General features: G+C 42.3%; 1 protein-coding gene across 1 annotated transcript in view; it reads left to right on the top strand.

Moving 5' to 3' along the window:
* The window catches only part of RFC5 (replication factor C subunit 5), a gene marked incomplete in the record, with an annotated part of 128945 nt that overhangs the window by 72739 nt on the left and 30108 nt on the right, over window positions 1–26098 (top strand). The window contains 3 exon segments of the mRNA XM_053701683.1: window positions 1489–1570; window positions 2033–2162; window positions 25178–25255. Coding sequence (XP_053557658.1) covers window positions 1489–1570; window positions 2033–2162; window positions 25178–25255 — 290 coding nt within the window.

Below are 26098 nucleotides of genomic sequence, written 5' to 3'. Positions count from 1 at the left end.
CTGTCTTGTTACACAAACGACTGGCAACTGTGCCAGATGTTCAAGCATTTGTTCAGGCTCTGGTTAGGATCAAGCCGTGGTGCCTTCTGTTTAGGTAACCTGATTTGCTCCCTCCCTTCATCCGTGTCCTAAAGCTTTGGTATTGGTTCCCACAAGTAAGGATGACGCCGTGGACCGCCCTGGTTTTTTAATCAGGTTTGATGAATTATTTTCTCTAACTACAGTCACCACGGCACCCTATAGTTTCTCCTGTTTTTTCCTCCTGTCCGTCGGTCGAATGACTGGGGTGGGCGGAGCCTAGGAGGGACTATATGGACAGCTTTTGCTGGGACTCTTTGCCATTTCCTGTTGGGGAAGAGATATTCCCACAAGTAAGGATGACGCCGTGGACCGGACACACTGTTGGAGAAAGTAATTTATCAGGTAAGCATAAATTCTGTTTTTGCCGTCTTAAATGTAATAAGGGCAGGTCGTGGACTCTCCATGCCATAGGAAAGAAAACAAAATTTATGCTTTCCTGATAAATTTCTTTCTTTCCAGGCAGGGAGAGTCCACGACCTGCCCTTATTACATTTAAGACGGCAAATTTTTGGTATAAACCTCAGGCACCTCTTTACCCTTGTTTTTCACCCTCTTTACCCTTCTTTTTCCTTTGGCCGAATGGCTGGGGATTATGGGTAAGGGAAGTGACACTTAACAGCTCTGCTGGTGTGCTCTTTGCCTCCTCCTGCTGGGCAGGAGTTGAATTTCAGAAAGAAGGAATATCCTGTGATAAAAAATCACAGGGCTCCTATAGGAGGCGCTAAATCAAATTAAGATAATGACACTGTGTATGTATAGATAGAATACATAAAAACAACCAATCAGAAACAATGTATATGTGTGTTATATACAAAGTAACAGGTGTATAAAATATGCTGATGCAACCGGCCAAGGAAAAAATAATAAAAAGTCCAGCAGATATCCTCAAATGTCCAAAGGCAGCACTCTGTCTTCACCTGAAGGGATGATAAAAACAAGAACAGAGGCGCCACATGTGTAGATCAATAAGAACCACTATAATCCAAAATGTGAATAGATGCAGGGTACTCACAAAGGTGATGGCACGGCACTCTGTTATGCCAATAGAGATGGGCTGGTATTCTGCAGCAAACCAGCTGGCTGATCAAAGGAGTCTCCAATAGATGTAGACAGCGCTGTAGTCCAATGGCACCGAATCACTACGACAGCAGTCTTGATGGCAATGGCCATCGACTGCAATAGGTTATATACAATTGGATTACTAGCAAAGAAGAGCTGTAAATTCAAGAATGCAAAACCTAGATATAGATAAATGACATTAAATCAATACATTGAGTTTATTTGAGCTATAAACCTCCTGCCGGATATTAAAGAAATTGGATCTCAGCTGTCAATTTTGACAATAAACCTGATTTGCAATGGGGGTTGAGTAATCAATTTATTTTTTTCATATATTCTTTTTGTTAGTGTGGATATTAGCCCGGATGGAATGAAAGCATTGGTGACCCTTTCCAGTGGAGACATGCGTAGAGCTTTGAATATCTTACAGGTCAGATGTACTAAAGAAACTCTTCAAATGTTCTTGTGTGTAATATAAATAGCTGTTTGTCTTTTTTTTTTTTTTTAAGCTAATGGACAGGTCTTTAATATAATTGTTAAAGCTATTAATGTGATGGTTAAAGATACACGTTAAACAAAAATCTCTGTTTTGTTAAAATAGTTTAACCAAAAGCAAGGTTTGTGTATACTTTTCTGAGGGTAGGGTGGACCCACAGTAGGTAAGTTACTTTTTTTTTTTTTTTTTTTTTTTTTTTTTTTTTGCCTTTTGTGCATTTTAGCAGGTGTTAAACCCACATGACTTTAAGTTAAAAAAATAAAATAAATAATAATATACTTCTGTAATGAAACAGCAGATAATTTGTTTAGTATGACCATTAATATTGATTTACAAAATTATCCTTTTTCTTTAAAATTTTAATTTTCTTGTCTTCGCTGTGTTTTTATCTTACAGAGTACAAATATGGCTTATGGGAAAGTCACTGAGGATACTGTGTATACCTGTACAGGACATCCACTGAAGTCTGACATAGCTAATATTCTTGACTGGATGCTGAATAAGGACTTCACAACTGCCTACAAAAGTATCCTTTTGGCTGCTAAATTTGTGTTTTTCAAATGCTAAATAGATGAGAGTATTTATTTTGATACCTCCCCAAAGTAGTCAGTTTGGTGTTAATATACTCAATGTTTTGCCTATTTATTATTATTATTATTATTAATAATACTGTCAGCACAGTTCTGTATTTAAGGCTCTTTTTGAACAATGCTTTGCTCAGACTGGTTAAGAAGCAAACTTCTGCGAACATCTATCATTCGTAGCAAACTTGAAAACGCGTACAGTACAGCACTGGTATAATAAAAGTTCACACTATCAGGGGTTACTGACAACGCTCCAAAATCCACAACATAGTCCAGCCAGATATAGCAGCACTGTATATTCATTAATTTATACCATAACAGACAGCAGCTGACCATACATACAACTAAACTAGACATGTGCATTTGTCTATTTCGGGCGTATCCGAATCCCGAAGATGGTGGACGCAAGCTGCATTTGGCAGTTTATGGAGCCAGATTTGTTCTTGTTAAAGTGCAACACATTAAGATCCGTGCAAATCTAGATCTTAGTGTGTTGCAATCTCACAAAAATAAATCTGGATTTGAAAGCAAGCATATTGGCACAAAATAACCAAATGCACCCTCTTTATATCACTAATGTTAACCCTTATGCAACCACTGTACCAAACATTTTACATTTATTAAAAATATATATATATATATATATATATATATATATATACATACAACTTAAAGGGACAGTCTAGTCCAAAAAAAACTTTAATGATTCAGATAGGGCATGTAATTTTAAACAATTTTCCAATTTACTTTTATCACCAATTTTTCTTTGTTCACTTGGTATTCTTAGTTGAAAGCTAGGAGGTTCATATGCTAATTTCTTAGACCTTGAAGGCCGCCTCTTAAGAATGCATTTTAACAGGTTTTTCACCACTAGAGGGTGTTAGTTCATTTTTTTCATATAGATAACACTGTGCTCGTGCACGTGAAGTTACCTGGGAGCCATCACTGATTGGCTAAACTGCAAGTCTGTCAAAAGAACAAATAAAGGGGCAGTCTGCAGAGGCTTAGATACAAGATAATCACAGAGGTAAAAAAAAATATATATATAACTGGGTTGGCTATGCAAAACTAAGGAATGGGTAAACAAGGGATTATCTATCTTTTAAAACAATAACAATTCTGGTGTAGACTGTCCCTTTAAATAAATTATACTACCATAACTGATATCTAGTTAAAATTAAACAAAAAACATGTTAGAAACAGTGACAAATCCATATCTCTAGGACTGTTGTGTTAATTTTAAAAACCCTGCATGCTTCTGTAGTTTAAGCAAGTTTTAGAGAATGAAAAAGGGCGCTTCCACAGCTGACAAGGAGTAAATATCAAAGTTTTTCTAAACAATTTTAAATAAATCAAACACTTCTGACTATAAAGATAATTTCTCCAACATAGGTGTGTCCGGTCCACGGCGTCATCCTTACTTGTGGGATATTCTCTTCCCCAACAGGAAATGGCAAAGAGCCCAGCAAAGCTGGTCACATGATCCCTCCTAGGCTCCGCCTACCCCAGTCATTCTCTTTGCCGTTGTACAGGCAACATCTCCACGGAGATGGCTTAGAGTTTTTTAGTGTTTAACTGTAGTTTTTATTATTCAATCAAGAGTTTGTTATTTTAAAATAGTGCTGGTATGTACTATTTACTCTGAAACAGAAAAGAGATGAAGATTTCTGTTTGTAAGAGGAAAATGATTTTAGCAACCGTTACTAAAATCCATGGCTGTTCCACACAGGACTGTTGAGAGGAATTAACTTCAGTTGGGGGAACAGTGAGCAGTCTTTTGCTGCTTGAGGTATGACACATTCTAACAAGACGATGTAATGCTGGAAGCTGTCATTTTCCCTATGGGATCCGGTAAGCCATGTTTATTCAGAAAGTAAATAAGGGCTTGACAAGGGCTTATTATGACTGTAGACTTTTTCTGGGCTAAATCGATTCATATATTACACATATTTAGCCTTGAGGAATCATTTAATATGGGTATTTTGGTAAAATAATATCGGCAGGCACTGTTTTAGACACCTTATTCTTTAGGGGCTTTCCCTAATCATAGGCAGAGCCTCATTTTCGCGCCGGTATTGCGCACTTGTTTTTGAGAGGCATGACATGCAGTCGCATGTGTGAGGAGCTCTGATACATAGAAAAGACTTTCTGAAGGCATCATTTGGTATCGTATTCCCCTTTGGGCTTGGTTGGGTCTCAGCAAAGCAGATACCAGGGACTGTAAAGGGGTTAAAGTTAAAAACGGCTCCGGTTCCGTTATTTTAAGGGTTAAAGCTTCCAAATTTGGTGTGCAATACTTTTAAGGCTTTAAGACACTGTGGTGAAATTTTGGTGAATTTTGAACAATTCCTTCATACTTTTTCGCAATTGCAGTAATAAAGTGTGTTCAGTTTAAAATTTAAAGTGACAGTAACGGTTTTATTTTAAAACGTTTTTTGTACTTTGTTATCAAGTTTATGCCTGTTTAACATGTCTGAACTACCAGATAGACTGTGTTCTGAATGTGGGGAAGCCAGGGTTCCTTCTCATTTAAATAAATGTGATTTATGTGACACTGAAAATGATGCCCAAGATGATTCCTCAAGTGAGGGGAGTAAGCATGGTACTGCATCATTCCCTCCTTCGTCTACACGAGTCTTGCCCACTCAGGAGGCCCCTAGTACATCTAGCGCGCCAATACTCCTTACTATGCAACAATTAACGGCTGTAATGGATAATTCTATCAAAAACATTTTAGCCAAAATGCCCACTTATCAGCGTAAGCGCGACTGCTCTGTTTTAGATACTGAAGAGCATGAGGACGCTGATGATAATGGTTCTGAAATGCCCCGACACCAGTCTGAGGGGGCCAGGGAGGTTTTGTCTGAGGGAGAAATTTCAGATTCAGGGAAAATTTCTCAACAAGCTGAACCCGATGTGATTACATTTAAATTTAAGTTGGAACATCTCCGCGCTCTGCTTAAGGAGGTATTATCCACTCTGGATGATTGTGAGAATTTGATCATCCCAGAGAAACTATGTAAAATGGACAAGTTCCTAGAGGTCCCGGGGCTCCCAGAAGCTTTTCCTATACCCAAGCGGGTGGCGGACATTGTAAATAAAGAATGGGAAAGGCCCGGTATACCTTTCGTCCCTCCCCCCATATTTAAAAAATTGTTTCCTATGGTCGACCCCAGAAAGGACTTATGGCAGACAGTCCCCAAGGTCGAGGGAGCGGTTTCTACTTTAAACAAACGCACCACTATACCCATAGAAGATAGTTGTGCTTTCAAAGATCCTATGGATAAAAAATTAGAAGGTTTGCTTAAAAAGATGTTTGTTCAGCAAGGTTACCTTCTACAACCAATTTCATGCATTGTCCCTGTCACTACAGCCGCGTGTTTCTGGTTCGATGAACTAGTTAAGGCGATCGATAGTGATTCTCCTCCTTATGAGGAGATTATGGACAGAATCCGTGCTCTCAAATTGGCTAATTCTTTCACCCTAGACGCCACTTTGCAATTGGCTAGGTTAGCGGCGAAAAATTCTGGGTTTACTATTGTGGCGCGCAGAGCGCTTTGGTTGAAATCTTGGTCAGCGGATGCGTCTTCCAAGAACAAACTACTTAACATTCCTTTCAAGGGGAAAACGCTGTTTGGCCCTGACTTGAAAGAGATTATCTCTGATATCACTGGGGGTAAGGGCCACGCCCTTCCTCAGGATAGGTCTTTCAAGGCCAAAAATAAACCTAATTTTCGTCCCTTTCGTAGAAACGGACCAGCCCCAAGTGCTACGTCCTCTAAGCAAGAGGGTAATACTTCTCAAGCCAAGCCAGCCTGGAGACCAATGCAAGGCTGGAACAAGGGAAAGCAGGCCAAGAAACCTGCCACTGCTACCAAGACAGCATGAAATGTTGGCCCCCGATCCGGGACCGGATCTGGTGGGGGGCAGACTCTCTCTCTTCGCTCAGGCTTGGGCAAGAGATGTTCTGGATCCTTGGGCACTAGAAATAGTCTCCCAAGGTTATCTTCTGGAATTCAAGGGGCTTCCCCCAAGGGGGAGGTTCCACAGGTCTCAATTGTCTTCAGACCACATAAAAAGACAGGCATTCTTACATTGTGTAGAAGACCTGCTAAAAATGGGAGTGATTCATCCTGTTCCATTAGGAGAACAAGGGATGGGGTTCTACTCCAATCTGTTCATAGTTCCCAAAAAAGAGGGAACGTTCAGACCAATCTTAGATCTCAAGATCTTAAACAAGTTTCTCAAGGTTCCATCGTTCAAGATGGAAACCATTCGAACAATTCTTCCTTCCATCCAGGAAGGTCAATTCATGACCACGGTGGATTTAAAGGATGCGTATCTACATATTCCTATCCACAAGGAACATCATCGGTTCCTAAGGTTCGCATTCCTGGACAAGCATTACCAGTTCGTGGCGCTTCCTTTCGGATTAGCCACTGCTCCAAGGATTTTCACAAAGGTACTAGGGTCCCTTCTAGCGGTGCTAAGACCAAGGGGCATTGCAGTAGTACCTTACTTGGACGACATTCTGATTCAAGTGTCGTCCCTTCCTCAAGCGAAGGCTCACACGGACATAGTCCTGGCCTTTCTCAGATCTCACGGATGGAAAGTGAATGTGGAAAAGAGTTCTCTATCTCCGTCGACAAGGGTTCCCTTCTTGGGAACAATAATAGACTCCTTAGAAATGAGGATTTTTCTGACAGAGGCCAGAAAAACAAAACTTCTAAACTCTTGTCGGACACTTCATTCCGTTCCTCTTCCTTCCATAGCGCAGTGCATGGAAGTAATAGGTTTGATGGTAGCGGCAATGGACATAGTTCCTTTTGCGCGCATTCATCTAAGACCATTACAACTGTGCATGCTCAGTCAGTGGAATGGGGACTATACAGACTTGTCTCCGAAGATACAAGTAAATCAGAGGACCAGAGACTCACTCCGTTGGTGGCTGTCCCTGGACAACCTGTCACAAGGGATGACCTTCCGCAGACCAGAGTGGGTCATTGTCACGACCGACGCCAGTCTGATGGGCGGGGGCGCGGTCTGGGGATCCCTGAAAGCTCAGGGTCTTTGGTCTCGGGAAGAATCTCTTCTACCGATAAATATTCTGGAACTGAGAGCGATATTCAATGCTCTCAAGGCTTGGCCTCAGCTAGCGAAGGCCAAGTTCATACGGTTTCAATCAGACAACATGACGACTGTTGCGTACATCAACCATCAGGGGGGAACAAGGAGTTCCCTGGCGATGGAAGAAGTGACCAAAATCATTCAATGGGCGGAGACTCGCTCCTGCCACCTGTCTGCAATCCACATCCCAGGAGTGGAAAATTGGGAAGCGGATTTTCTGAGTCGTCAGACATTGCATCCGGGGGAGTGGGAACTCCATCCGGAAATCTTTGCCCAAATCACTCAACTGTGGGGCATTCCAGACATGGATCTGATGGCCTCTCGTCAGAACTTCAAGGTTCCTTGCTACGGGTCCAGATCCAGGGATCCCAAGGCGACTCTAGTAGATGCACTAGTAGCACCTTGGACCTTCAAACTAGCTTATGTATTCCCGCCGTTTCCTCTCATCCCCAGGCTGGTAGCCAGGATCCATCAGGAGAGGGCGTCGGTGATCTTGATAGCTCCTGCGTGGCCACGCAGGACTTGGTATGCAGATCTGGTGAATATGTCATGGGCTCCACCATGGAAGCTACCTTTGAGACGAGACCTTCTTGTTCAAGGTCCGTTCGAACATCCGAATCTGGTCTCACTCCAGCTGACTGCTTGGAGATTGAACGCTTGATTTTATCAAAAAGAGGGTTCTCAGATTCTGTTATTGATACTCTTGTTCAGGCCAGAAAGCCTGTAACTAGAAAAATTTACCACAAAATATGGAAAAAATATATCTGTTGGTGTGAATCTAAAGGATTCCCCTGGGACAAGGTAAAGATTCCTAAGATTCTATCCTTTCTCCAAGAAGGATTGGAGAAAGGATTATCTGCAAGTTCCTTGAAGGGACAGATTTCTGCCTTGTCTGTGTTACTTCACAAAAAGCTGGCAGCTGTGCCAGATGTTCAAGCCTTTGTTCAGGCTCTGGTTAGAATCAAGCCTGTTTACAAACCTTTGACTCCTCCTTGGAGTCTCAACTTAGTTCTTTCAGTTCTTCAGGGGGTTCCGTTTGAACCCTTACATTCCGTTGATATTAAGTTATTATCTTGGAAAGTTTTGTTTTTGGTTGCAATTTCTTCTGCCAGAAGAGTTTCAGAATTATCTGCTCTGCAGTGTTCTCCTCCTTATCTGGTGTTCCATGCAGATAAGGTGGTTTTACGTACTAAACCTGGTTTTCTTCCAAAAGTTGTTTCTAACAAAAACATTAACCAGGAGATAGTCGTGCCTTCTTTGTGTCCGAAACCAGTTTCGAAGAAGGAACGTTTGTTGCACAATTTGGATGTTGTTCGCGCTCTAAAATTCTATTTAGATGCTACAAAGGATTTTAGACAAACATCTTCCTTGTTTGTTGTTTATTCTGGTAAAAGGAGAGGTCAAAAAGCAACTTCTACCTCTCTCTCTTTTTGGATTAAAAGCATCATCAGATTGGCTTACGAGACTGCCGGACGGCAGCCTCCTGAAAGAATCACAGCTCATTCCACTAGGGCTGTGGCTTCCACATGGGCCTTCAAGAACGAGGCTTCTGTTGATCAGATATGTAGGGCAGCGACTTGGTCTTCACTGCACACTTTTACCAAATTTTACAAGTTTGATACTTTTGCTTCTTCTGAGGCTGTTTTTGGGAGAAAGGTTTTGCAAGCCGTGGTGCCTTCCATTTAGGTGACCTGATTTGCTCCCTCCCTTCATCCGTGTCCTAAAGCTTTGGTATTGGTTCCCACAAGTAAGGATGACGCCGTGGACCGGACACACCTATGTTGGAGAAAACAGAATTTATGTTTACCTGATAAATTGCTTTCTCCAACGGTGTGTCCGGTCCACGGCCCGCCCTGGTTTTTTAATCAGGTCTGATAATTTATTTTCTTTAACTACAGTCACCACGGTATCATATGGTTTCTCCTATGCAAATATTCCTCCTTAACGTCGGTCGAATGACTGGGGTAGGCGGAGCCTAGGAGGGATCATGTGACCAGCTTTGCTGGGCTCTCTGCCATTTCCTGTTGGGGAAGAGAATATCCCACAAGTAAGGATGACGCCGTGGACCGGACACACCGTTGGAGAAAGCAATTTATCAGGTAAACATAAATTCTGTTTTTATGTATAGAAAAAAGTATAAAAAATATATATATTCAAATTTAAAAAACAGTTGCAGGCAACGTTTATAGCAAGTTTTAACAAACCGTAGCAATATAGCAACAACATTTAAATTTAAAATTTGAATATATATTTCTCTTGTAACATGTATCGAGTCCACGGATTCATCCTTACTTGTGGGATATTCTCCTCCCCAACAGGAAGTGGCAGAGAGAGCACCCACAGCAGAGCTGTCTATATAGCTCCCCCCTTAGCTCCACCCCCCAGTCATTCTCTCTGCCACTTCCAAGAAGGGCAAGAGGAGTGTGGTGACAAAAATGTTAGTTTTTTATTTTCTCAAGCAAAAGTTTGTTATTTTAAATGGTACCGGTGTGTACTATTTACTCTCTGGCAGAAAAGGGATGAAGATTTCTGCAAGGAGGATGATGATCTTAGCACTTTGTAACGAAGATCCACTGCTGTTCTCACAGTTTCTGCTGTGTTTGAGGGCTGTAAAGGAGTTTTTTTTCCCCACAAATCGTTCTGAAGGGCAGGTAGGTGCCACAGCAGAGCTGTGGCAAGGTGCTGAAAGTCTTTTTTACCAGTTTTGACGTTTTTTCAATCCGGTTTTGCCATTAAGGGGTTAATTGTTTATTTGCATAGCTGTGCAAAGTTACTAAGGCTGTAAGATACTACTGTAAAAATTTTTTAAGTTTACTGCTTTTTTACACTGTTTTGCAGAACTTGTGCAGCTTTTTTCTCTTAAAGGCACAGTACCGTTTTATTTAAGTGTTATTTACTTTGATTACAGTGTTTTTCAAGCTTGCTTGTTACATTACTAGCCTGTTTAACATGTCTGACACCAAGGAAATTCCTTGTTCAATATGTTTGGAAGCCATTGTGGAACCCCCTCTTAGAATGTGTCCCAATTGTACTGATATGTCTATAAACTATAAAGCACACATATTAGCACTTAAAAATAGAGCAATAGATTATTCTCAGAAGTAAATGAGGGTTCGCCATCTAGCTCTCCCCAAGTGTCACAACCAGTAACGCCCGCTCAAGTGACGCCAAGTACCTCTAGTGCGTCAAATTTTTTTACTTTACAGGATATGGCCACAGTTATGAATACAACCCTCACAGAGGTTTTATCTAAACTGCCTGGTTTACAAGGAAAGCGGGACAGCTCTGGGTTTAGGAAAGATGCTGAGCCGTCTGACGCTTTAGTAGCCGTATCTGATATGCCCTCACAATGCTCTGAAGTAGGGTTGAGGGATTTGTTATCTGAGGGAGAAATTTCTGATTCAGGAAAGACGCTTCCTCAGACAGATTCTGATATGACGGCCTTTAATTTTAAGCTTTAACACCTCCGCTTATTGCTCAGGGAGGTATTAGCGACTCTAGATGATTGTGACCCTATAGTGGTTCCAGAGAAATTGTGTAAAATGGATAAATACTTAGAGGTTCCTGTTTACACTGATGTTTTTCCAGTCCCTAAGAGGATTGTGAATATTATTACTAAGGAGTGGGATAGACCAGGTATTCCGTTCTCTCCCCCTCTTGTTTTTAAGAAAATGTTTCCCATATCTGACACCATGCGGGATTCATGGCAGACCGTTCCTAAGGTGGAGGGAGCTATTTCTACTCTGTCTAAGCGTACAACTATACCTATCGAAGACAGTTGTGCTTTCAAAGATCCTATGGATAAAAAATTAGAGGGTCTCCTGAAGAAAATTTTTGTTCATCAGGGTTTTTCTCTCCAACCTATTGCGTGCATTGTTCCTGTAACTACTGTAGCTGCTTTCTGGTTTGAGGCTCTAGAAGAGGCTCTTCAGATGGAGACTCCATTAGAGGAGATTATGGACAGAATTAAGGCCCTTAAATTGGCTAATTCTTTTATTACTGATGCCGCATTTCAACTGGCTAAATTAGCGGCAAAGAATTCAGGTTTTGCCATTTTAGCACGCAGGGCGTTATGGCTTAAGTCCTGGTCTGCTGATGTGTCATCTAAATCTAGACTTTTGAACATCCCTTTCAAAGGAAAGACCCTATTTGGGCCTGAACTGAAAGAGATTATTTCAGACATCACTGGAGGGAAAGGTCATACCCTTCCTCAGGATAGATCAAATAAGATGAGGACCAAACAAAATAATTTTCGTTCCTTTCGGAACTTTAAGAGTGGTCCCGCTTCAGCTTTCTCTGCTTCAAAGCAAGAGGGGAATTTTGCCCAATCCAAGTCAGTCTGGAGACCTAACCAGGCTTGGAACAAGGGTAAACAGGCCAAGAAGCCTGCAGCTGCCTCTAAGACAGCATGAAGGGGTAGCCCCCGATCCGGGACCGGATCTAGTAGGGGGCAGACTCTCTCTCTTCGCTCAGGCTTGGGCAAGAGATGTTCACGATCCCTGTGCTTTAGAAATTGTGTCCCAGGGATATCTTCTGGAATTCAAAGACTCCCTTCCAAAGGGGAGATTTCACATTTCTCGACTGTCTGTAAACCAGACAAAGAGAGAGGCGTTCTTATGCCGTGTAGAAGACTTACATACCATGGGGGTGATCCGCCCAGTCCCAAAAGAGGAACAGGGGCTAGGATTCTACTCAAATCTGTTTGTGGTTCCCTAAAAAGAGGGAACTTTCAGACCAATCTTGGATCTCAAAATTCTAAACAAGTTCCTCAAAGTTCCATCATTCAATATGGAGACTGTTCGGACTATTCTACCTCTGATCCAGGAGGGTCAATATATGACTACCGTGGACTTAATGGATATGTATCTACACATCCCTATTCACAAAAATCATCATCAATTTCTCAGATTCGCCTTTCTAATCAGGCATTACCAGTTTTTGGCCCTTCCCTTCGGGTTGGCCACGGCTCCAAGAATTTTCACTAAGGTGCTAGGGTCCCTTCTGGCGGTTCTACGACCACGGGGCATAGCAGTGGCTCCTTATCTAGACGACATCTTAATTCAGGCGTCGTTTTTCCAGCTAGCCAAGTCTCACAAGGACATCGTGTTGGCTTTTCTGAGATCTCACGGGTGGAAGGTGAACATGAAAAAGAGTTTTCTCTTCCCTCTTACAAGAGTTTCTTTTCTAGGGACTGATAGATTCGGTAGAAGTGAAAATATTTCTGATGGAGGTCAGAAACTCTTAACCTCTTGCCGAGCTCTTAACCTCTTGCCGAGCTCTTCATTCCATTCCTTGGCCATCAGTAGCTCAGTGTATGGGGGTAATTGGACTCATGGTAGCGGCAATGGACATAGTTCCTTTTGCCCGCCTACACCTCAGACCACTGCAACTATGCATGCTCAAACAGTGGAATGGGGATTATGCAGATTTTTCTACTCAACTGCATCTGGACCAGGAGACCAGAGATTCTCTTCTCTGGTGGTTGTCTCAGGACCACCTGTCTCAGGGAATGTACTTCCGCAGGCCAGAGTGGCTCATTGTAACGACAGATGCCAGTCTGCTAGGCTGGGGTGCAGTCTGGAACTCCCTGAAAGCACAGGGCTTATGGTCTCGGGAGGAATCTCTTCTTCCGATAAACATTCTAGAACTGAGATCGATATTCAATGCGCTTCAGGCATGGCCTCAGCTTGCTGCGGCCAAATTCATCAGGTTTCAGTCGGACAACATCACGACTGTAGCTTATATCAATCATCAAGGAGGAACAAGGAGTTCTCTAGCGATGATGGAGGTAACCAAAAAAATCCGATGGGCAGAGGATCACTCTTGCCATCTCTCAGCAATCTACATCCCAGGAGTAGAGAACTGGGAGGCGGATTTCCTAAGTTGTTAGACTTTTCATCCGGGGGAGTGGGAACTCCATCCGGAGGTATTTGCTCAGCTGATTCAGCTATGGGACACACCAGAATTGGATCTGTTGGCATCCCGTCAGAATGCCAAACTTCCTTGTTACGGGTCCAGGTCCCGGGATCCCAAGGCGGTGCTGATAGATGCTCTAACAGTGCCTTGGTCCTTCAATCTGGCCTATGTATTTCCACCGTTTCCTCTCCTCCCACGTCTGGTTGCCAGAATCAAGCAGGAGAGAGCTTCAGTGATTCTGATAGCACCTGCGTGGCCACGCAGGACTTAGTATACAGACCTAGTGGGCATGTCCTCGGTTCCACCGTGGACTCTGCCAATGAGGCGGGACCTTCTAATCCAAGGTTTTTTCACGCATCCAAATCTAGTTTCTCTGCGTCTGACTGCTTGGAGATTGAACGCCTGATTCTATCAAAGCGTGGTTTCTCTGAGTCGGTCATTGATACCCTGATTCAGGCTAGAAAGCCTGTCACCAGGAAGATCTATCATAAGATTTGGCGCAAATATCTTTATTGGTGTGAATCCAAAGGTTACTCGTGGAGTAAGATTAGGATTCCTATATTTTCTTTTCTCCAAGAAGGTTTAGAGAAGGGATTATCAGCTAGTTCCCTAAAAGGGCAAATATCTGCTTTGTCTATTCTACTACACAAACGTCTGGCAGATGTCCCAAACGTTCAAGCATTTAGTCAGGCTTTGGTCAGCATTAAGCCTGTGTTTAAACCTGTTGCTCCGCCATGGAGTTTGAATTTAGTTCTTAAAGTTCTTCAAGAGGTTCAGTTTGAACCTATGCATTCCATAGATATTAAGCTTCTATCTTGGAAAGTTTTGTTTTTAGTAGCTATCTCTTCGGCTCGAAGAGTTTTTGAGCTATCTGCTTTACAGTGTGATTCCCCTTATCTTATTTTCCATGCAGATAAGGTGGTTTTGCGTACCAAACCTGGGTTTCTTCCTAAGGTAGTTTCTAATAAGAATATCAATTAAGAGATTGTTGTTCCTTCACTGTGTTCTAATTCTTCTTCAAAGAAGGAACGTCTATTGCACAATCTTGATGTGGTTCGTGCTTTAAAGTTCTACTTACAAGCAACTAAAGATTTCCGTCAAACATCTTCATTGTTTGTTGTTTATTCTGGTAAGCGGAGAGGTCAAAGGGCTACGGCTACCTCTTTCCTTTTGGCTGATAAGCATCATCCATTTGGCCTATGAGACTGCTGGACAGCAGCCTCCTGAAAGAATTACTGCTCATTCTTCTAGAGCTGTGGCTTCCACATGGGCCTTTAAAAATGAGGCTTCTGTTGAACAGATTTGTAATGCGTCGACTTGGTCTTCGCTTCCTACTTTTTCCAAATTTGATACTTTTGCTTCTTCGGGGGCTATTTTTGGGAGAAAGGTTCTACAAGCAGTGGTGCCTTCCGTTTAAGAATATCCCACAAGTAAGGATGAATCCTTGGACTCGATACATCACAAGAGAAATAAATTTATCAGGCAAGCATAAATTATGTTTTTTTTTATACTTTTTTTCTATACATAAAATATGAAATTATCTTTATAGTCAGAAGTGTTTTGGATTTATTTAAAATTGTTTAGAAAAACTTTGATATTTACTCCTTGTCAGTTGTGGAAGCGCCCTTTTTCATTCTCTAAAACTTGTGTGAAATTTGTATGTTAAGCTTGTGGGGAGCTTACTGGAAAAGTGGCTAGGACACCTTCTGCTCCTTCTTTAATTTCTTAATTGCCTAATCTGTTTAAGCAAACATACCTGATCACCTCCATGTCTAAGTCTTGGTACGTGACCTAGAATTTGATATCTAAGTTTCCTAATTGAGTGACTGACCATAATAAAATGGTGTGAAATTTAAAGGGACACTAAACCCAATTTCCTTCCTAAGATAGGGAGAGTCAACGGCTTCATTCCTTACTGTTGGGAAATACAACACCTGGCCACCAGGAGGAGGCAAAGACACCCCAGCCAAAGGCTTAAATATCCCTCCCACTTCCTCATTATCCGAGTCATTCTTTGCCTTTCGTCACATTAGGAGGTGGCAGAGAAGTGTCAGAAGATTCGGAGAGTCCTGAAAAAGGGTATCTGACCTTCGAGATAGGACTGGAGTTTTAAGTAGTCATGTTAACTTCCCAGTGAGAGTATTGCTGAAAGTTTAAGTCTGGAGATGCAGGTAAAGTTTTTCTGCGAAACCATCCAGACTACTGCTAACAGCTCCTAAGCAATCAGTGTTGACGAGTTTCACTGCCTGCTTTCTCTCACTCAAGTCCATGTCAGGAGCGCTGCTATAAGACTGTTGCACTTGAGAGGCTGTGTTCTGTTCCACAGCATGGATCCTGGAGGTAAGATTGTTTAAATTTTTACACCTAAAACGCTGTAACAGGGCCACAGTTCTTTTTTTTGCTCCTTTAAACCTTAATAGGATCCAGGGTTAATATCCTCTGAAGGGGGTTTATTTGAACAGTTGGGGTTAATTAACCAGCGTATTAATTATGTACATACTGCTTTGTGTGATTTTTCCTGGGCTGATAGACTGTGTTTTTGGCTGGAACAAACAGGTTTCACTTAAGTTTCACTTTCGTTTTTGAAAGTGTTGCACAGCTCCTATTACTTGCTGTACTTGTAATAACAGGCGAAGTACTGTCTTACACTCCAGGTAACCGTGTGTGGTCCATGTTCATTTCCTCCATTCCGACTGAGACTTGAACCTGAGGAAAGAGTTTCCTCTGTTAACTGTCTGGGTCTAGGAGGTAGTGAGTGCCCCAGCCATTGGGAGTATAAAGGTGCAGTTTCCTATAATAAAAAACCTTTTTATTTGTGGGTATAACCTGAGCTATGGAGGACTCTGACATGTTAGAAGGTACTCCTTCTGTACTAAATCATACCTGTTTATATTGTGAGGAGAAAGTGGTTTTCCCGCCCACTCAATTATGTTCCACATGCCTTAACGTTATAAAGTCTAAGAAGGGAGACAAGCTTGCTAAGGCTCTTAGTCCATCTGAGCCGTCTACCTCTCAGGACTCTGCGTCCTGTGAGATTACTACCCTTGCTACATTTTCCACTCCACATGCAGTTCCCCATAGCACATCTAATCATCCATCCGGAGGGAACCTTCTTCCTGCGGACTTTGCCGCGTAGTTACAAACGGTGGTGTCTGCGGCCCTTAGTGCATTACCTCACTCTAACAAACGCAAGAGAAAGGTTAAACAAGATAGCTCTCCTGACCCAGTCATCTAAATATTTATCAGATTTAGCTATTATGTCCCAGTTATCCGATGAAGAGTTAACCTTTGTAGCTTCAGAGGGTGAACTTTCTGGGTCGGAGTCCTTAGCGTCTAAGCCTCCTGCTGCGGAGGAACTATCCTTTTAGATTTAAAATTGAGCACTTGCGTTTTTTTATTAAAGGAGGTCCCTCTATCACCAACACTCTCTCTTCCTTGATACAAGCATAGACTCGTGGAAGGAGAGCAAACGGAGGAAACAGATATGCCAGACTGAAGTCCCAAGGGACCGCCAGAGCATCTATCAGAACGGCCTGTGGATCCCTTGACCTTGCACCATACCTTGGAAGCTTGGCATTCTGCCAAGACGCCATCAAATCCACCTCCGGCACCCCCTATCTGAGGGTTAAGCTGTAAAACAACTCAGGGTGGAGTTCACACTCCCCGGGATGACATGTCTGCTTAGAAAATTTGATTCCCAGTTGTCCACTCCTGGAATGTGGATGGCAGATAGACAGCAATTGTGAGCTTCCGCCCACTGAATAATCTGAGTCACCACTTTCATGGCTAAGGAACTCTGAGTTCCTCCCTGGTGGTTGATGTAAGCCACTGAGGTTATGTTGTACGATTAGAACCTGATAAACCAGGCTAAGGACAGCTGAGGCAAAGCCATCAGAGCTTTGAAAATCACTCTCAACTCCAAGATGTTTATGGGGAGAGTCAACTCGTCCAGAGTCCCTGCGCCTTTAATGAGTCCCAGACTGCTCCCCAGCCCAGCAGGCTGGCGTCCATGGTCACAATACCCCAGGAAGGTCTCTGAAAGCATGTTCCTAGAGAGATATGTTCCTGAGAAAGCCACCACGGGAGAGAGTCTCTTGTCGACCGATCCAAATTTATCCTCTGAGACAGATCCGAATGGTCCCCATTCCATTGCCTGAACATACATAACTGCAGAGCTCTCAAATGGAATCGAGCAAAGGGAATGATGTCCATGGAAGCAACCATCAGACCAATTACCTCCATACATTGAGCCACTGATGGCCAAACACTAGACTGGAGAGATAGGCAAGATGACTTGGCTTTTCTGACCTCCGTCAGAAATATTTTCATCAATATGGAATCTATTATTTTATAGTCCCTAAGAAAACTAACCTTGTAGCTGGAACAAGAGAACTCTTTCCCAGATTCACTTTTCATCCGTGGGAACGTAGAAAAGACAACAAGATCTCTGTATGGGAGTCTGTTTGTTGAAAAGATGGCACCTGAACCAGAATGTCGTCCAAGTATGGCGCTACTGCAATCCCTAAGCCCTGACCACTGCCAAGAGAGTCCTCAGAACCTTTGAGAAAATTCTGGAAGCTGTGGCAAGGCCAAACGGAAGAGCTACAAATTGAAAATGTTTGTCTAGAAAGGAAAATTTCAGAATCTTGTGATGATCCCTGTGAATGGCAACATGAAGGTATGCATCCTTCAGGTCTATGGTCGTCATGAACTGACCCTCTTGAACTAAAGGAAGAATCGAACGAAAAGTTCCCTCCTTTTTGGGAAACACAAACAAATTGAAATATAAACCTATTCCCTGATCTGGAACTATCACACCCAGGGAGAAGAGATCCTGTAAACGTAAGAACACCTCTCTCTTTATCTGGTCTGCAGATAACCTCAAGAGATGGAACCTGCCCCGGGGGGGGGGGGGGGGGGGCTGGGGCTCTTGATTTCCAAATTGTATACCTGAGATACTATGTCTACAGCCCAGGGATCTGGGACCTCTCAAACCCATGCCTGGGAAAAAAGAGAAAGTCTGCCCCCCACTCGATCCACTCCCAGATTGGGGGCAAACTCTTCATGCTGATTTAGAGTCAGCTGCGGGCTTCTTCGATTACTTCCCCTTGTTCAAAGACTGACTGGGTTTCCAAGAAGGCTTGGACTGTTCCGGCTTGGTAGAGGCAGGGGAAGACTTACCTATGAATCTATGAAAGGAACAAAAATTACTCTGACGACCTTTCGTTCTTTTCTTCCAATCATGAGGTAGAAAAGACCCTTTTCCACCCCTTATATCAGAAATAATTTCTGCTAGACCAGGACCAAACAGTGCCTTACCCTTGCAAGGGAGTGCCAAAAGCTTGACCTTAGAAGAGACATCTGCTGACCAAGATTTTAGCCACAAAGCCTTGCGGGCTAGTACGGCAAAACCAGATGACTTGGCTCCCAGCCTAATCACCTGCAAGATAGCATCAGAAATAAAAGAAATAGCCAGCTTAAGAGCTTTAATTCTGTTTTAAATTTCATCTAAGGGAGTCTCTACCTGAAGAGAATCCAACAATGCATCAAACCAGTAGGATGCAGCACTAGTCACAGTGGCAATACACACTGCAGGTTGCCATAAGAGACCGTGATAAACATAAATCCTCTTTAAATAAACCTCCAGCTTTTTGTCCATGGGATCTTTAAAAGAGCAACTTTCCTCAATAGGAATAGTAGTTCTCTTAGCCAGTGTAGAAATAGCCCCTTCTACCTTAGGAACCGTATGCCATGGTTCCGTTATGGAGTCAGCTAATGGAAACACCTTTTTAAAAATAGGAGACTGGGAAAAGGATACCCCCGGCTTCTTCCACTCCTGTGTGATAATATCCATAGCACGGTCTGGAACTGGAAACACCTCCTTAGAGGAAGGAACCTCAAAGTAATTTTAAGTTTACTAGATTTTTTAGGATGGACAACTACAGGAGTGTCTGAGTCGTCCAACGTAGCCAAAACATCCTTTAACAAAACACAAAGGTGTTCAAGCTTAAACCTGAAAGAACTTCCTTCAGCTTCTTGCATGGGATCTAGTAGCAGCCGAACTCCTCTAACATCATGCAGTGCAAAACACTTTGCCTTACTATCCTTTGGACCAGCTTTTTGTTGGCGTATGAGAAATAATCAAGTAGAGACCATCTGTTGCTTATGGGTCTGCTGAGGTGAAGCGGTAACACCCTATAAACAAATTAAGGACCAAACAGACTAATTTTCGTTCCTTTCGAGATTTCAAGAGTGGCGCAGCTTCAACTTCCTCTAATACAAAACAAGAGGGAAATGTTGCCAAGTCCAAGCCGATCTTGAGACCTAACCAGGCTTGGAACAAAGGAAAGCAGGCCAAAAAACCTGCTGCTGCCTGTAAGACAGCATGAAAGATCAGCCCCCGATCCGGAAACGGATCTAGTAGGGGGCAGACTTTCTCTCTTCGCCCAGGCTTGGGCAAGAGATGTCCAGGATCCCTGGGCGTTGGAAATTGTGTCCCAGGGATATCTTCTGGACTTCAAAGCTTCTTCCCCAAAAGGGAGATTTCATCTCTCACAATTATCTGCAAACCAGATAAAGAGAGAGGCATTCTTACATTGTGTTAAAGACCTCCTAGTTATGGGAGTGATCCACCCAGTTCCAAAGGAGGAACAGGGGCAAGGCTTCTATTCAAATCTGTTTGTAGTTCCCAAGAAAGAGGGAACTTTCAGACCAATCTTAGATCTCAAGATCCTAAACAAATTTCTCAGGGTCCCATCCTACCTATGATCCAGGAGTGTCAATATATGACTACCGTGGACTTAAAGGATGCTTATCTTCACATTCCGATACACAGAGATCATCATCGGTTTCTCAGGTTCGCCTTCCTAGACAGGCATAACCAGTTTGTGGCTCTTCCCTTTGGGTTAGCTACGGCACCAAGAATCTTTACAAAGGTTCTAGGGTCACTCCTAGCGGTCCTAAGGCCGCGGGGTATAGCAGTAGCCCCTTACCTAGACGACATTCTGATAAGGGCGTCGAATTTTCAAATCGCCAGGTCCCATACGGACATTGTGCTGGCATTCCTGAGGTCTCATGGGTGGAAAGTGAATGAAGAAAAGAGTTCTCTATCCCCTCTCACAAGAGTTTCCTTCCTAGGAACTCTGATAGATTCTGTAGAAATGAAGATTTACCTGACAAGAGGCCAGGTTGTCAAAACTTCTAAATTCCTGCCGTGTTCTTTATTCTACTTCTCGCCCTTCAGTGGCTCAGTGTATGGAAGTAATCGGCTTAATGGTAGTGGCAATGGACATAGTGCCGTTTGCCCGCCTACATCTCAGACCGCTGCAACTTTGCATGTTCAGTCAGTGGAATGGGGATTACACAGATTTGTCCCCTCTACTAAATCTAGATAAAGAGACCAGAGATTCTCTTCTGGTGGCTATCTCGGGTCCATCTGTCCAAGGGTATGACCTTCCGCAGGCCAGATTGGAGAATAGTAACGGCAGATGCTAGCCTTCTGGGCTGGGGTGCAGTCTGGAACTCCCTGAAGGCTCAGGGCTCGTGGACTCAGGAGGAGGCACTCCTTCCGATAAACATTCTGGAACTAAGAGCGATATTCAATGCTCTTCAGGCTTGGCCTCAGCTTGCTGCGGTCAGGTTCATCAGATTTCAGTCGGACAATATCACGACTGTAGCCTACATGAACCATCAAGGGGGAACAAGGAGTTTCCTAGCAATGTTGGAGGTTTCAAAAATAATTCTATGGGCAGAGGTTCACTCTTGCCATCTATCAGCTATCCATATCCCAGGAGTAGAGAACTGGGAGGCGGATTTTCATCCGAAAAGTCAACAGACTTTTCATCCGGGGGAGTGGGAACTCCATCCGGAGGTGTTTGCACAGTTGATTAAACTTTGGGGCAAACCAGAACTGGATCTCATGGCGTCTCGTCAGAACGCCAAGCTTCCTTGTTACAGGTCCAGGGATCCCAAGGCAGCGCTGATAGATGCTCTAGCAGCGCCTTGGTCCTTCAACCTGGCTTATGTGTTTCCACCGTTTCCTCTGATCCCTCGTCTGATTGCCAAGATCAAGCAGGAGAGAGCTTCGGTGATTTTGATAGCACCTGCGTGGCCACGCAGGACTTGGTATGCAGATCTTGTGGACATGTCATCCCTTCCACCATGGACTCTGCCGCTGAGGCAGGACCTTCTACTTCAGGGTCCTTTCAACCATCCAAATCTAATTTCTCTGCGTCTGACTGCTTGGAGATTGAACGCTTGATTTTATCAAAACGTGGTTTCTCCGAGTCGGTCATTGATACCTTAATTCAGGCTCGAAAGCCTGTCACCAGGAAAATCTATCATAAGATATGGTGTAAATATCTTCATTGGTGTGAATTCAAGGGTTACTCATGGAGTAAAGTCAGGATTCCCAGGAAATTATCTTTTCTCCAAGAAGGATTGGAGAAGGGATTGTCAGCTAGTTCCTTAAGGGGACAGATTTCTGCTCTGACTATTCTTTTGCACAAGCGTCTGGCGGATGTTCCAGACGTTCAGGCGTTTTGTCAGGCTTTAGTTAGAATCAAGCCTGTGTTTAAACCTGTTGCTCCGCCATGGAGTTTAAATTTAATTCTTAAAAGTTCTTCAAGGGGTTCCGTTTGAACCTCTGCATTCCATAGATATCAAGCTCTTATCTTGGAAAGTTCTGTTTTTGGTAGCTATCTCTTCGGCTCGAAGAGTTTCAGAGTTATCTGCCTTACAGTGCGATTCCCCTTATCTGATCTTCCATGCAGATAAGGTAGTTTTGCGTACCAAACCTGGGTTTCTTCCTAAGGTAATATCTAATAAGAATATCAATCAAGAGATTGTTGTTCCGTCACTGTGTCCTAATCCTTCTTCAAAGACGGAACGTCTATTACATAATCTTGACGTGGTTCGTGCTTTGAAGTTTTATTTACAAGCTACTAAGGATTTTCGTCAAACATCGGCATTGTTTGTTGTCTACTCTGGACAGAGAAGGGGCCAAAAGGCTTCAGCAACTTCTCTTTCTTTTTGGTTAAGAAGTATGATCCGCTTAGCTTATGAGACTGCTGGCCAGCAGCCTCCTGAAAGAATTACAGCTCATTCCACTAGAGCGGTGGCTTCCACATGGGCTTTTAAAAATGAGCCTTCTGTTGAACAGATTTGTAAGGCGGCGACTTGGTCTTCGCTTCATACTTTTTCTAAATTCTACAAATTTGATACTTTTGCTTCTTCGGAGGCTATTTTTGGGAGAAAGGTCTTACAGGCAGTGGTGCCTTCCGTTTAAGCGCCTGCCTTGTCCCTCCCTTCATCCGTGTCCTATAGCTTTGGTATTGGTATCCCGCAAGTAATGGATGAATCCGTGGACTGGATACACCTTACAAGAGAAAACAAAATTTATGCTTACCTGATAAATTTATTTCTCTTGTGGTGTATCCAGTCCACGGCCCGCCCTGTCATTTTAAGGCAGGTGTTTTTTATTTTTAAACTACAGTCACCACTACACCCTATAGTTTCTCCTTTCTCTTGCTTGTCTTCGGTCGAATGACTGGAGGTGGCAGTTAGGGGAGGAGCTATATAGACAGCTCTGCTGTGGGTGATCCTCTTGCAGCTTCCTGTTGGGAAGGAGAATATCCCACATGTAATGGATGAATCCGTGGACTGGATACACCACAAGAGAAATAAATTTATCAGGTAAGCATAAATTTTGTTTTTCTTCCGTTCGTGTAGCCGTTCAGAAGTATGATCCTCCAGTCTGGCACTAGAGCATTGCGGTGCGGCTAAGGGAGAAGTGCGCACCTGTCGGGTAAGTGACCATTTGTCCCTTGCGGCTCGTCTGTATGGCGATATTCAGGGTTCGGTATAGGAGGCCATTCTGTATTCAACTTATGGGTAGGTATGGAATGTATCGAGGGTAAATGTAGCACAGATCTGAGATCACTTACTAGCTGGAGGAATTGTTGCGTAGTTAGCTTCAGAATAGCTGAGTTCCATGTTGCTACTACCTCCATGCTGTCCAGCCATAGTATTATGTCTCTCTGGCAATCCTGCTCCAAAATGCCCCTGTGTCAGTTTCTCCACAGTCTATCATCCCTGTATTCAAGCCTTTTTCAGAGAAGGTTATTGCAGAAGATTAAGTCTAAATTGAGGCTTGATTGCCATGTGTTAATGAAAATGGTCGCTCCTAAAGAGATTGAATTGTAGGCCTGCTGTCAGAGAGATATGCGATGCGACCGTTCAGTTCCAGAGCTGGCTCCGCCCCCCCATGTTATATATTTTTATAGTCAGACTTTTATTTATATTTAAAAAAAGTCGTGGGGGGGGGGCAGGGTCATATTTAGTTCTGTCATGGCTGTGGTTTTAGTGGTTTAGCCTTCTCTGCTTGAGTATAGGATGCCACACGTGATGGCAGTGAACAAACAAACATATTTCTGGAAATTTACAGTTACTATTTGCTGTATTTAACTGAAACTACATTTACTGATAGTTTTCTATGTGGAAAAGTTTGGGCACCCTTTCAGCTAATCGTTTAAGGTCTCGGAACTTTAAAGAGTTATTAAAAACGAAATACATTTTCTAAGCATAATGTTGAGGATATTCCCTGCCCTCCTCTAGTCATGGGTGCCCCCATGTTGAAATCTGTATAAATCTGTTTTTCACTACATTCCAGTGCTGACCTGTTTGCACATGTTCAGCAACTCTCCTTCAGATACCTACAGTGGTTCCATAATGGCAGCACCCCTGATTAGAGGGAGGTACATGAAATGTAATGTTTAATGTCCCTTTTTAATGTCTAAATTCATTAGACTTTAATCTAAATTTATTGGTGACAGCTCAAGCTTTTCTCTGGGACCTCTCAAGGTGGTGTGTTTACATTCAACAGCGTGTTCCTGAGGATCAGAAAATAAAGATAATTGGCTTTTACAAAGCAGTGGGAAGGTTATAAAATATATCTAAATATTTCCTGCTTGTAGTTTCTACTGCAAGAAACATAATTAAGAAATGGAAGTCAAGATAAGATGTGTAAATATCCAATTTAACTGCATGCAAACTATTCAGGAAAGCAAAATCTCCATATAGCAGCAACGGACCTTCAAGAAGATTTATCTGGCACTGGAGTAGTGGTGCGCTGGTCCACTATACAGGGATTCTTGCACAAGCACTGCAGAAAGGCAGTTTGTAACAATGTACTGTTGTCTGAAGTAACAATTGAGCTCCTCAATCATCAAAGGTACGTTTGAATAATAAAATAAGTAATGTTCAGAAAAAAATAACACCTTGCACCACACAACCCAGTACACATGGGAGGATCTATTATGCACTGGGTTGTGTGGCTGCTATTGGCACTGGAAATATTGTACCTTTAGAGAGAATTATGGAAATCCAAAATATCCTGGAAGTTAGTGTCCCAAACTGAAGCTGAAAAGAGGTTGGATATTCTAACAAGCATATGATCCAATACATACCTTAAAATCAACAATGAACTACTCCCAAGAAAATGAAAGATTAAGGTTTTAAAATGGCCTTTGCCGTTTACAGAGTTAAATAGTATTGAAAATCTCTTCTAATATGCAGTGCATGCGATAAAGCCTAATATTATTTCTGAACTAGATGTACTGTGTAAGGAGAAGTGGAGACATATTCCTAAAGCAAGAACAAAAAATGTGAGTGTTTTAAGGCTGTGTTACGAAGTACTGACTGAAATGGTAACTAAACTTCATTTGCCATATGTACTAAATCATTAGTTCAATAAGTTTGAATTGGTTTTACTGCAGAGGTTGTGCAAACTTCTTTTAAATTAGAACCTCAATAAAATGTTATTCATACAGGGGATTCCCAATTTTTTGTATACAACTGTAATTGAATTTATATGTAATGTCTGTTGCAAAGTAATTCCTTAACATTATACTTACAGATATTATGGAACTAAAGACCTTAAAAGGCCTTGCACTTCATGACATACTTACAGAAATTCATCTCTTTGTACATCGAGGTAACTTAAGTAAAAAAAAAAAAGTCTCTAAATAGTGTGAATATTCTATCAATTTTAAAATAACTTTTTATTCTGGAAATCCATATGTCTTTCATAGTTTGTTCTAATTCTATGCTGCATTTAGTTTGTTTACCTTTCTCTCATTTTACGATTATCGATAACATAATTTATGTAAGAACTTACCTGATAAATTCATTTCTTTCATATTAGCAAGAGTCCATGAGCTAGTGACGTATGGGATATACATTCCTACCAGGAGGGGCAAAGTTTCCCAAACCTCAAAATGCCTATAAATACACCCCTCACCACACCCACAAATCAGTTTAACGAATAGCCAAGAAGTGGGGTGATAAGAAAAAAGTGCGAAAGCATAAAAAATAAGGAATTGGAATAATTGTGCTTTATACAAAAAAATCATAACCACCACAAAAAAAGGGTGGGCCTCATGGACTCTTGCTAATATGAAAGAAATGAATTTATCAGGTAAGTTCTTACATAAATTATGTTTTCTTTCATGTAATTAGCAAGAGTCCATGAGCTAGTGACGTATGGGATAATGACTACCCAAGATGTGGATCTTTCCACGCAAGAGTCACTAGAGAGGGAGGGATAAAATAAAGACAGCCAATTCCGCTGAAAAATAATCCACACCCAAAATAAAGTTTAAATTTTATAATGAAAAAAACTGAAATTATAAGCAGAAGATTCAAACTGAAACAGCTGCCTGAAGTACTTTTCTACCAAAAACAGCTTCAGAAGAAGAAAACACATCAAAATGGTAGAATTTAGTAAAAGTATGCAAAGAAGACCAAGTTGCTGCTTTGCAAATCTGATCAACCGATA

The sequence above is a fragment of the Bombina bombina genome, chromosome 2 (genome assembly GCF_027579735.1).
Source record: "Bombina bombina isolate aBomBom1 chromosome 2, aBomBom1.pri, whole genome shotgun sequence".
Classification (NCBI taxonomy): Eukaryota; Metazoa; Chordata; class Amphibia; order Anura; family Bombinatoridae; genus Bombina; species Bombina bombina.
This window is presented reverse-complemented; position numbering and strand designations above follow the sequence as displayed.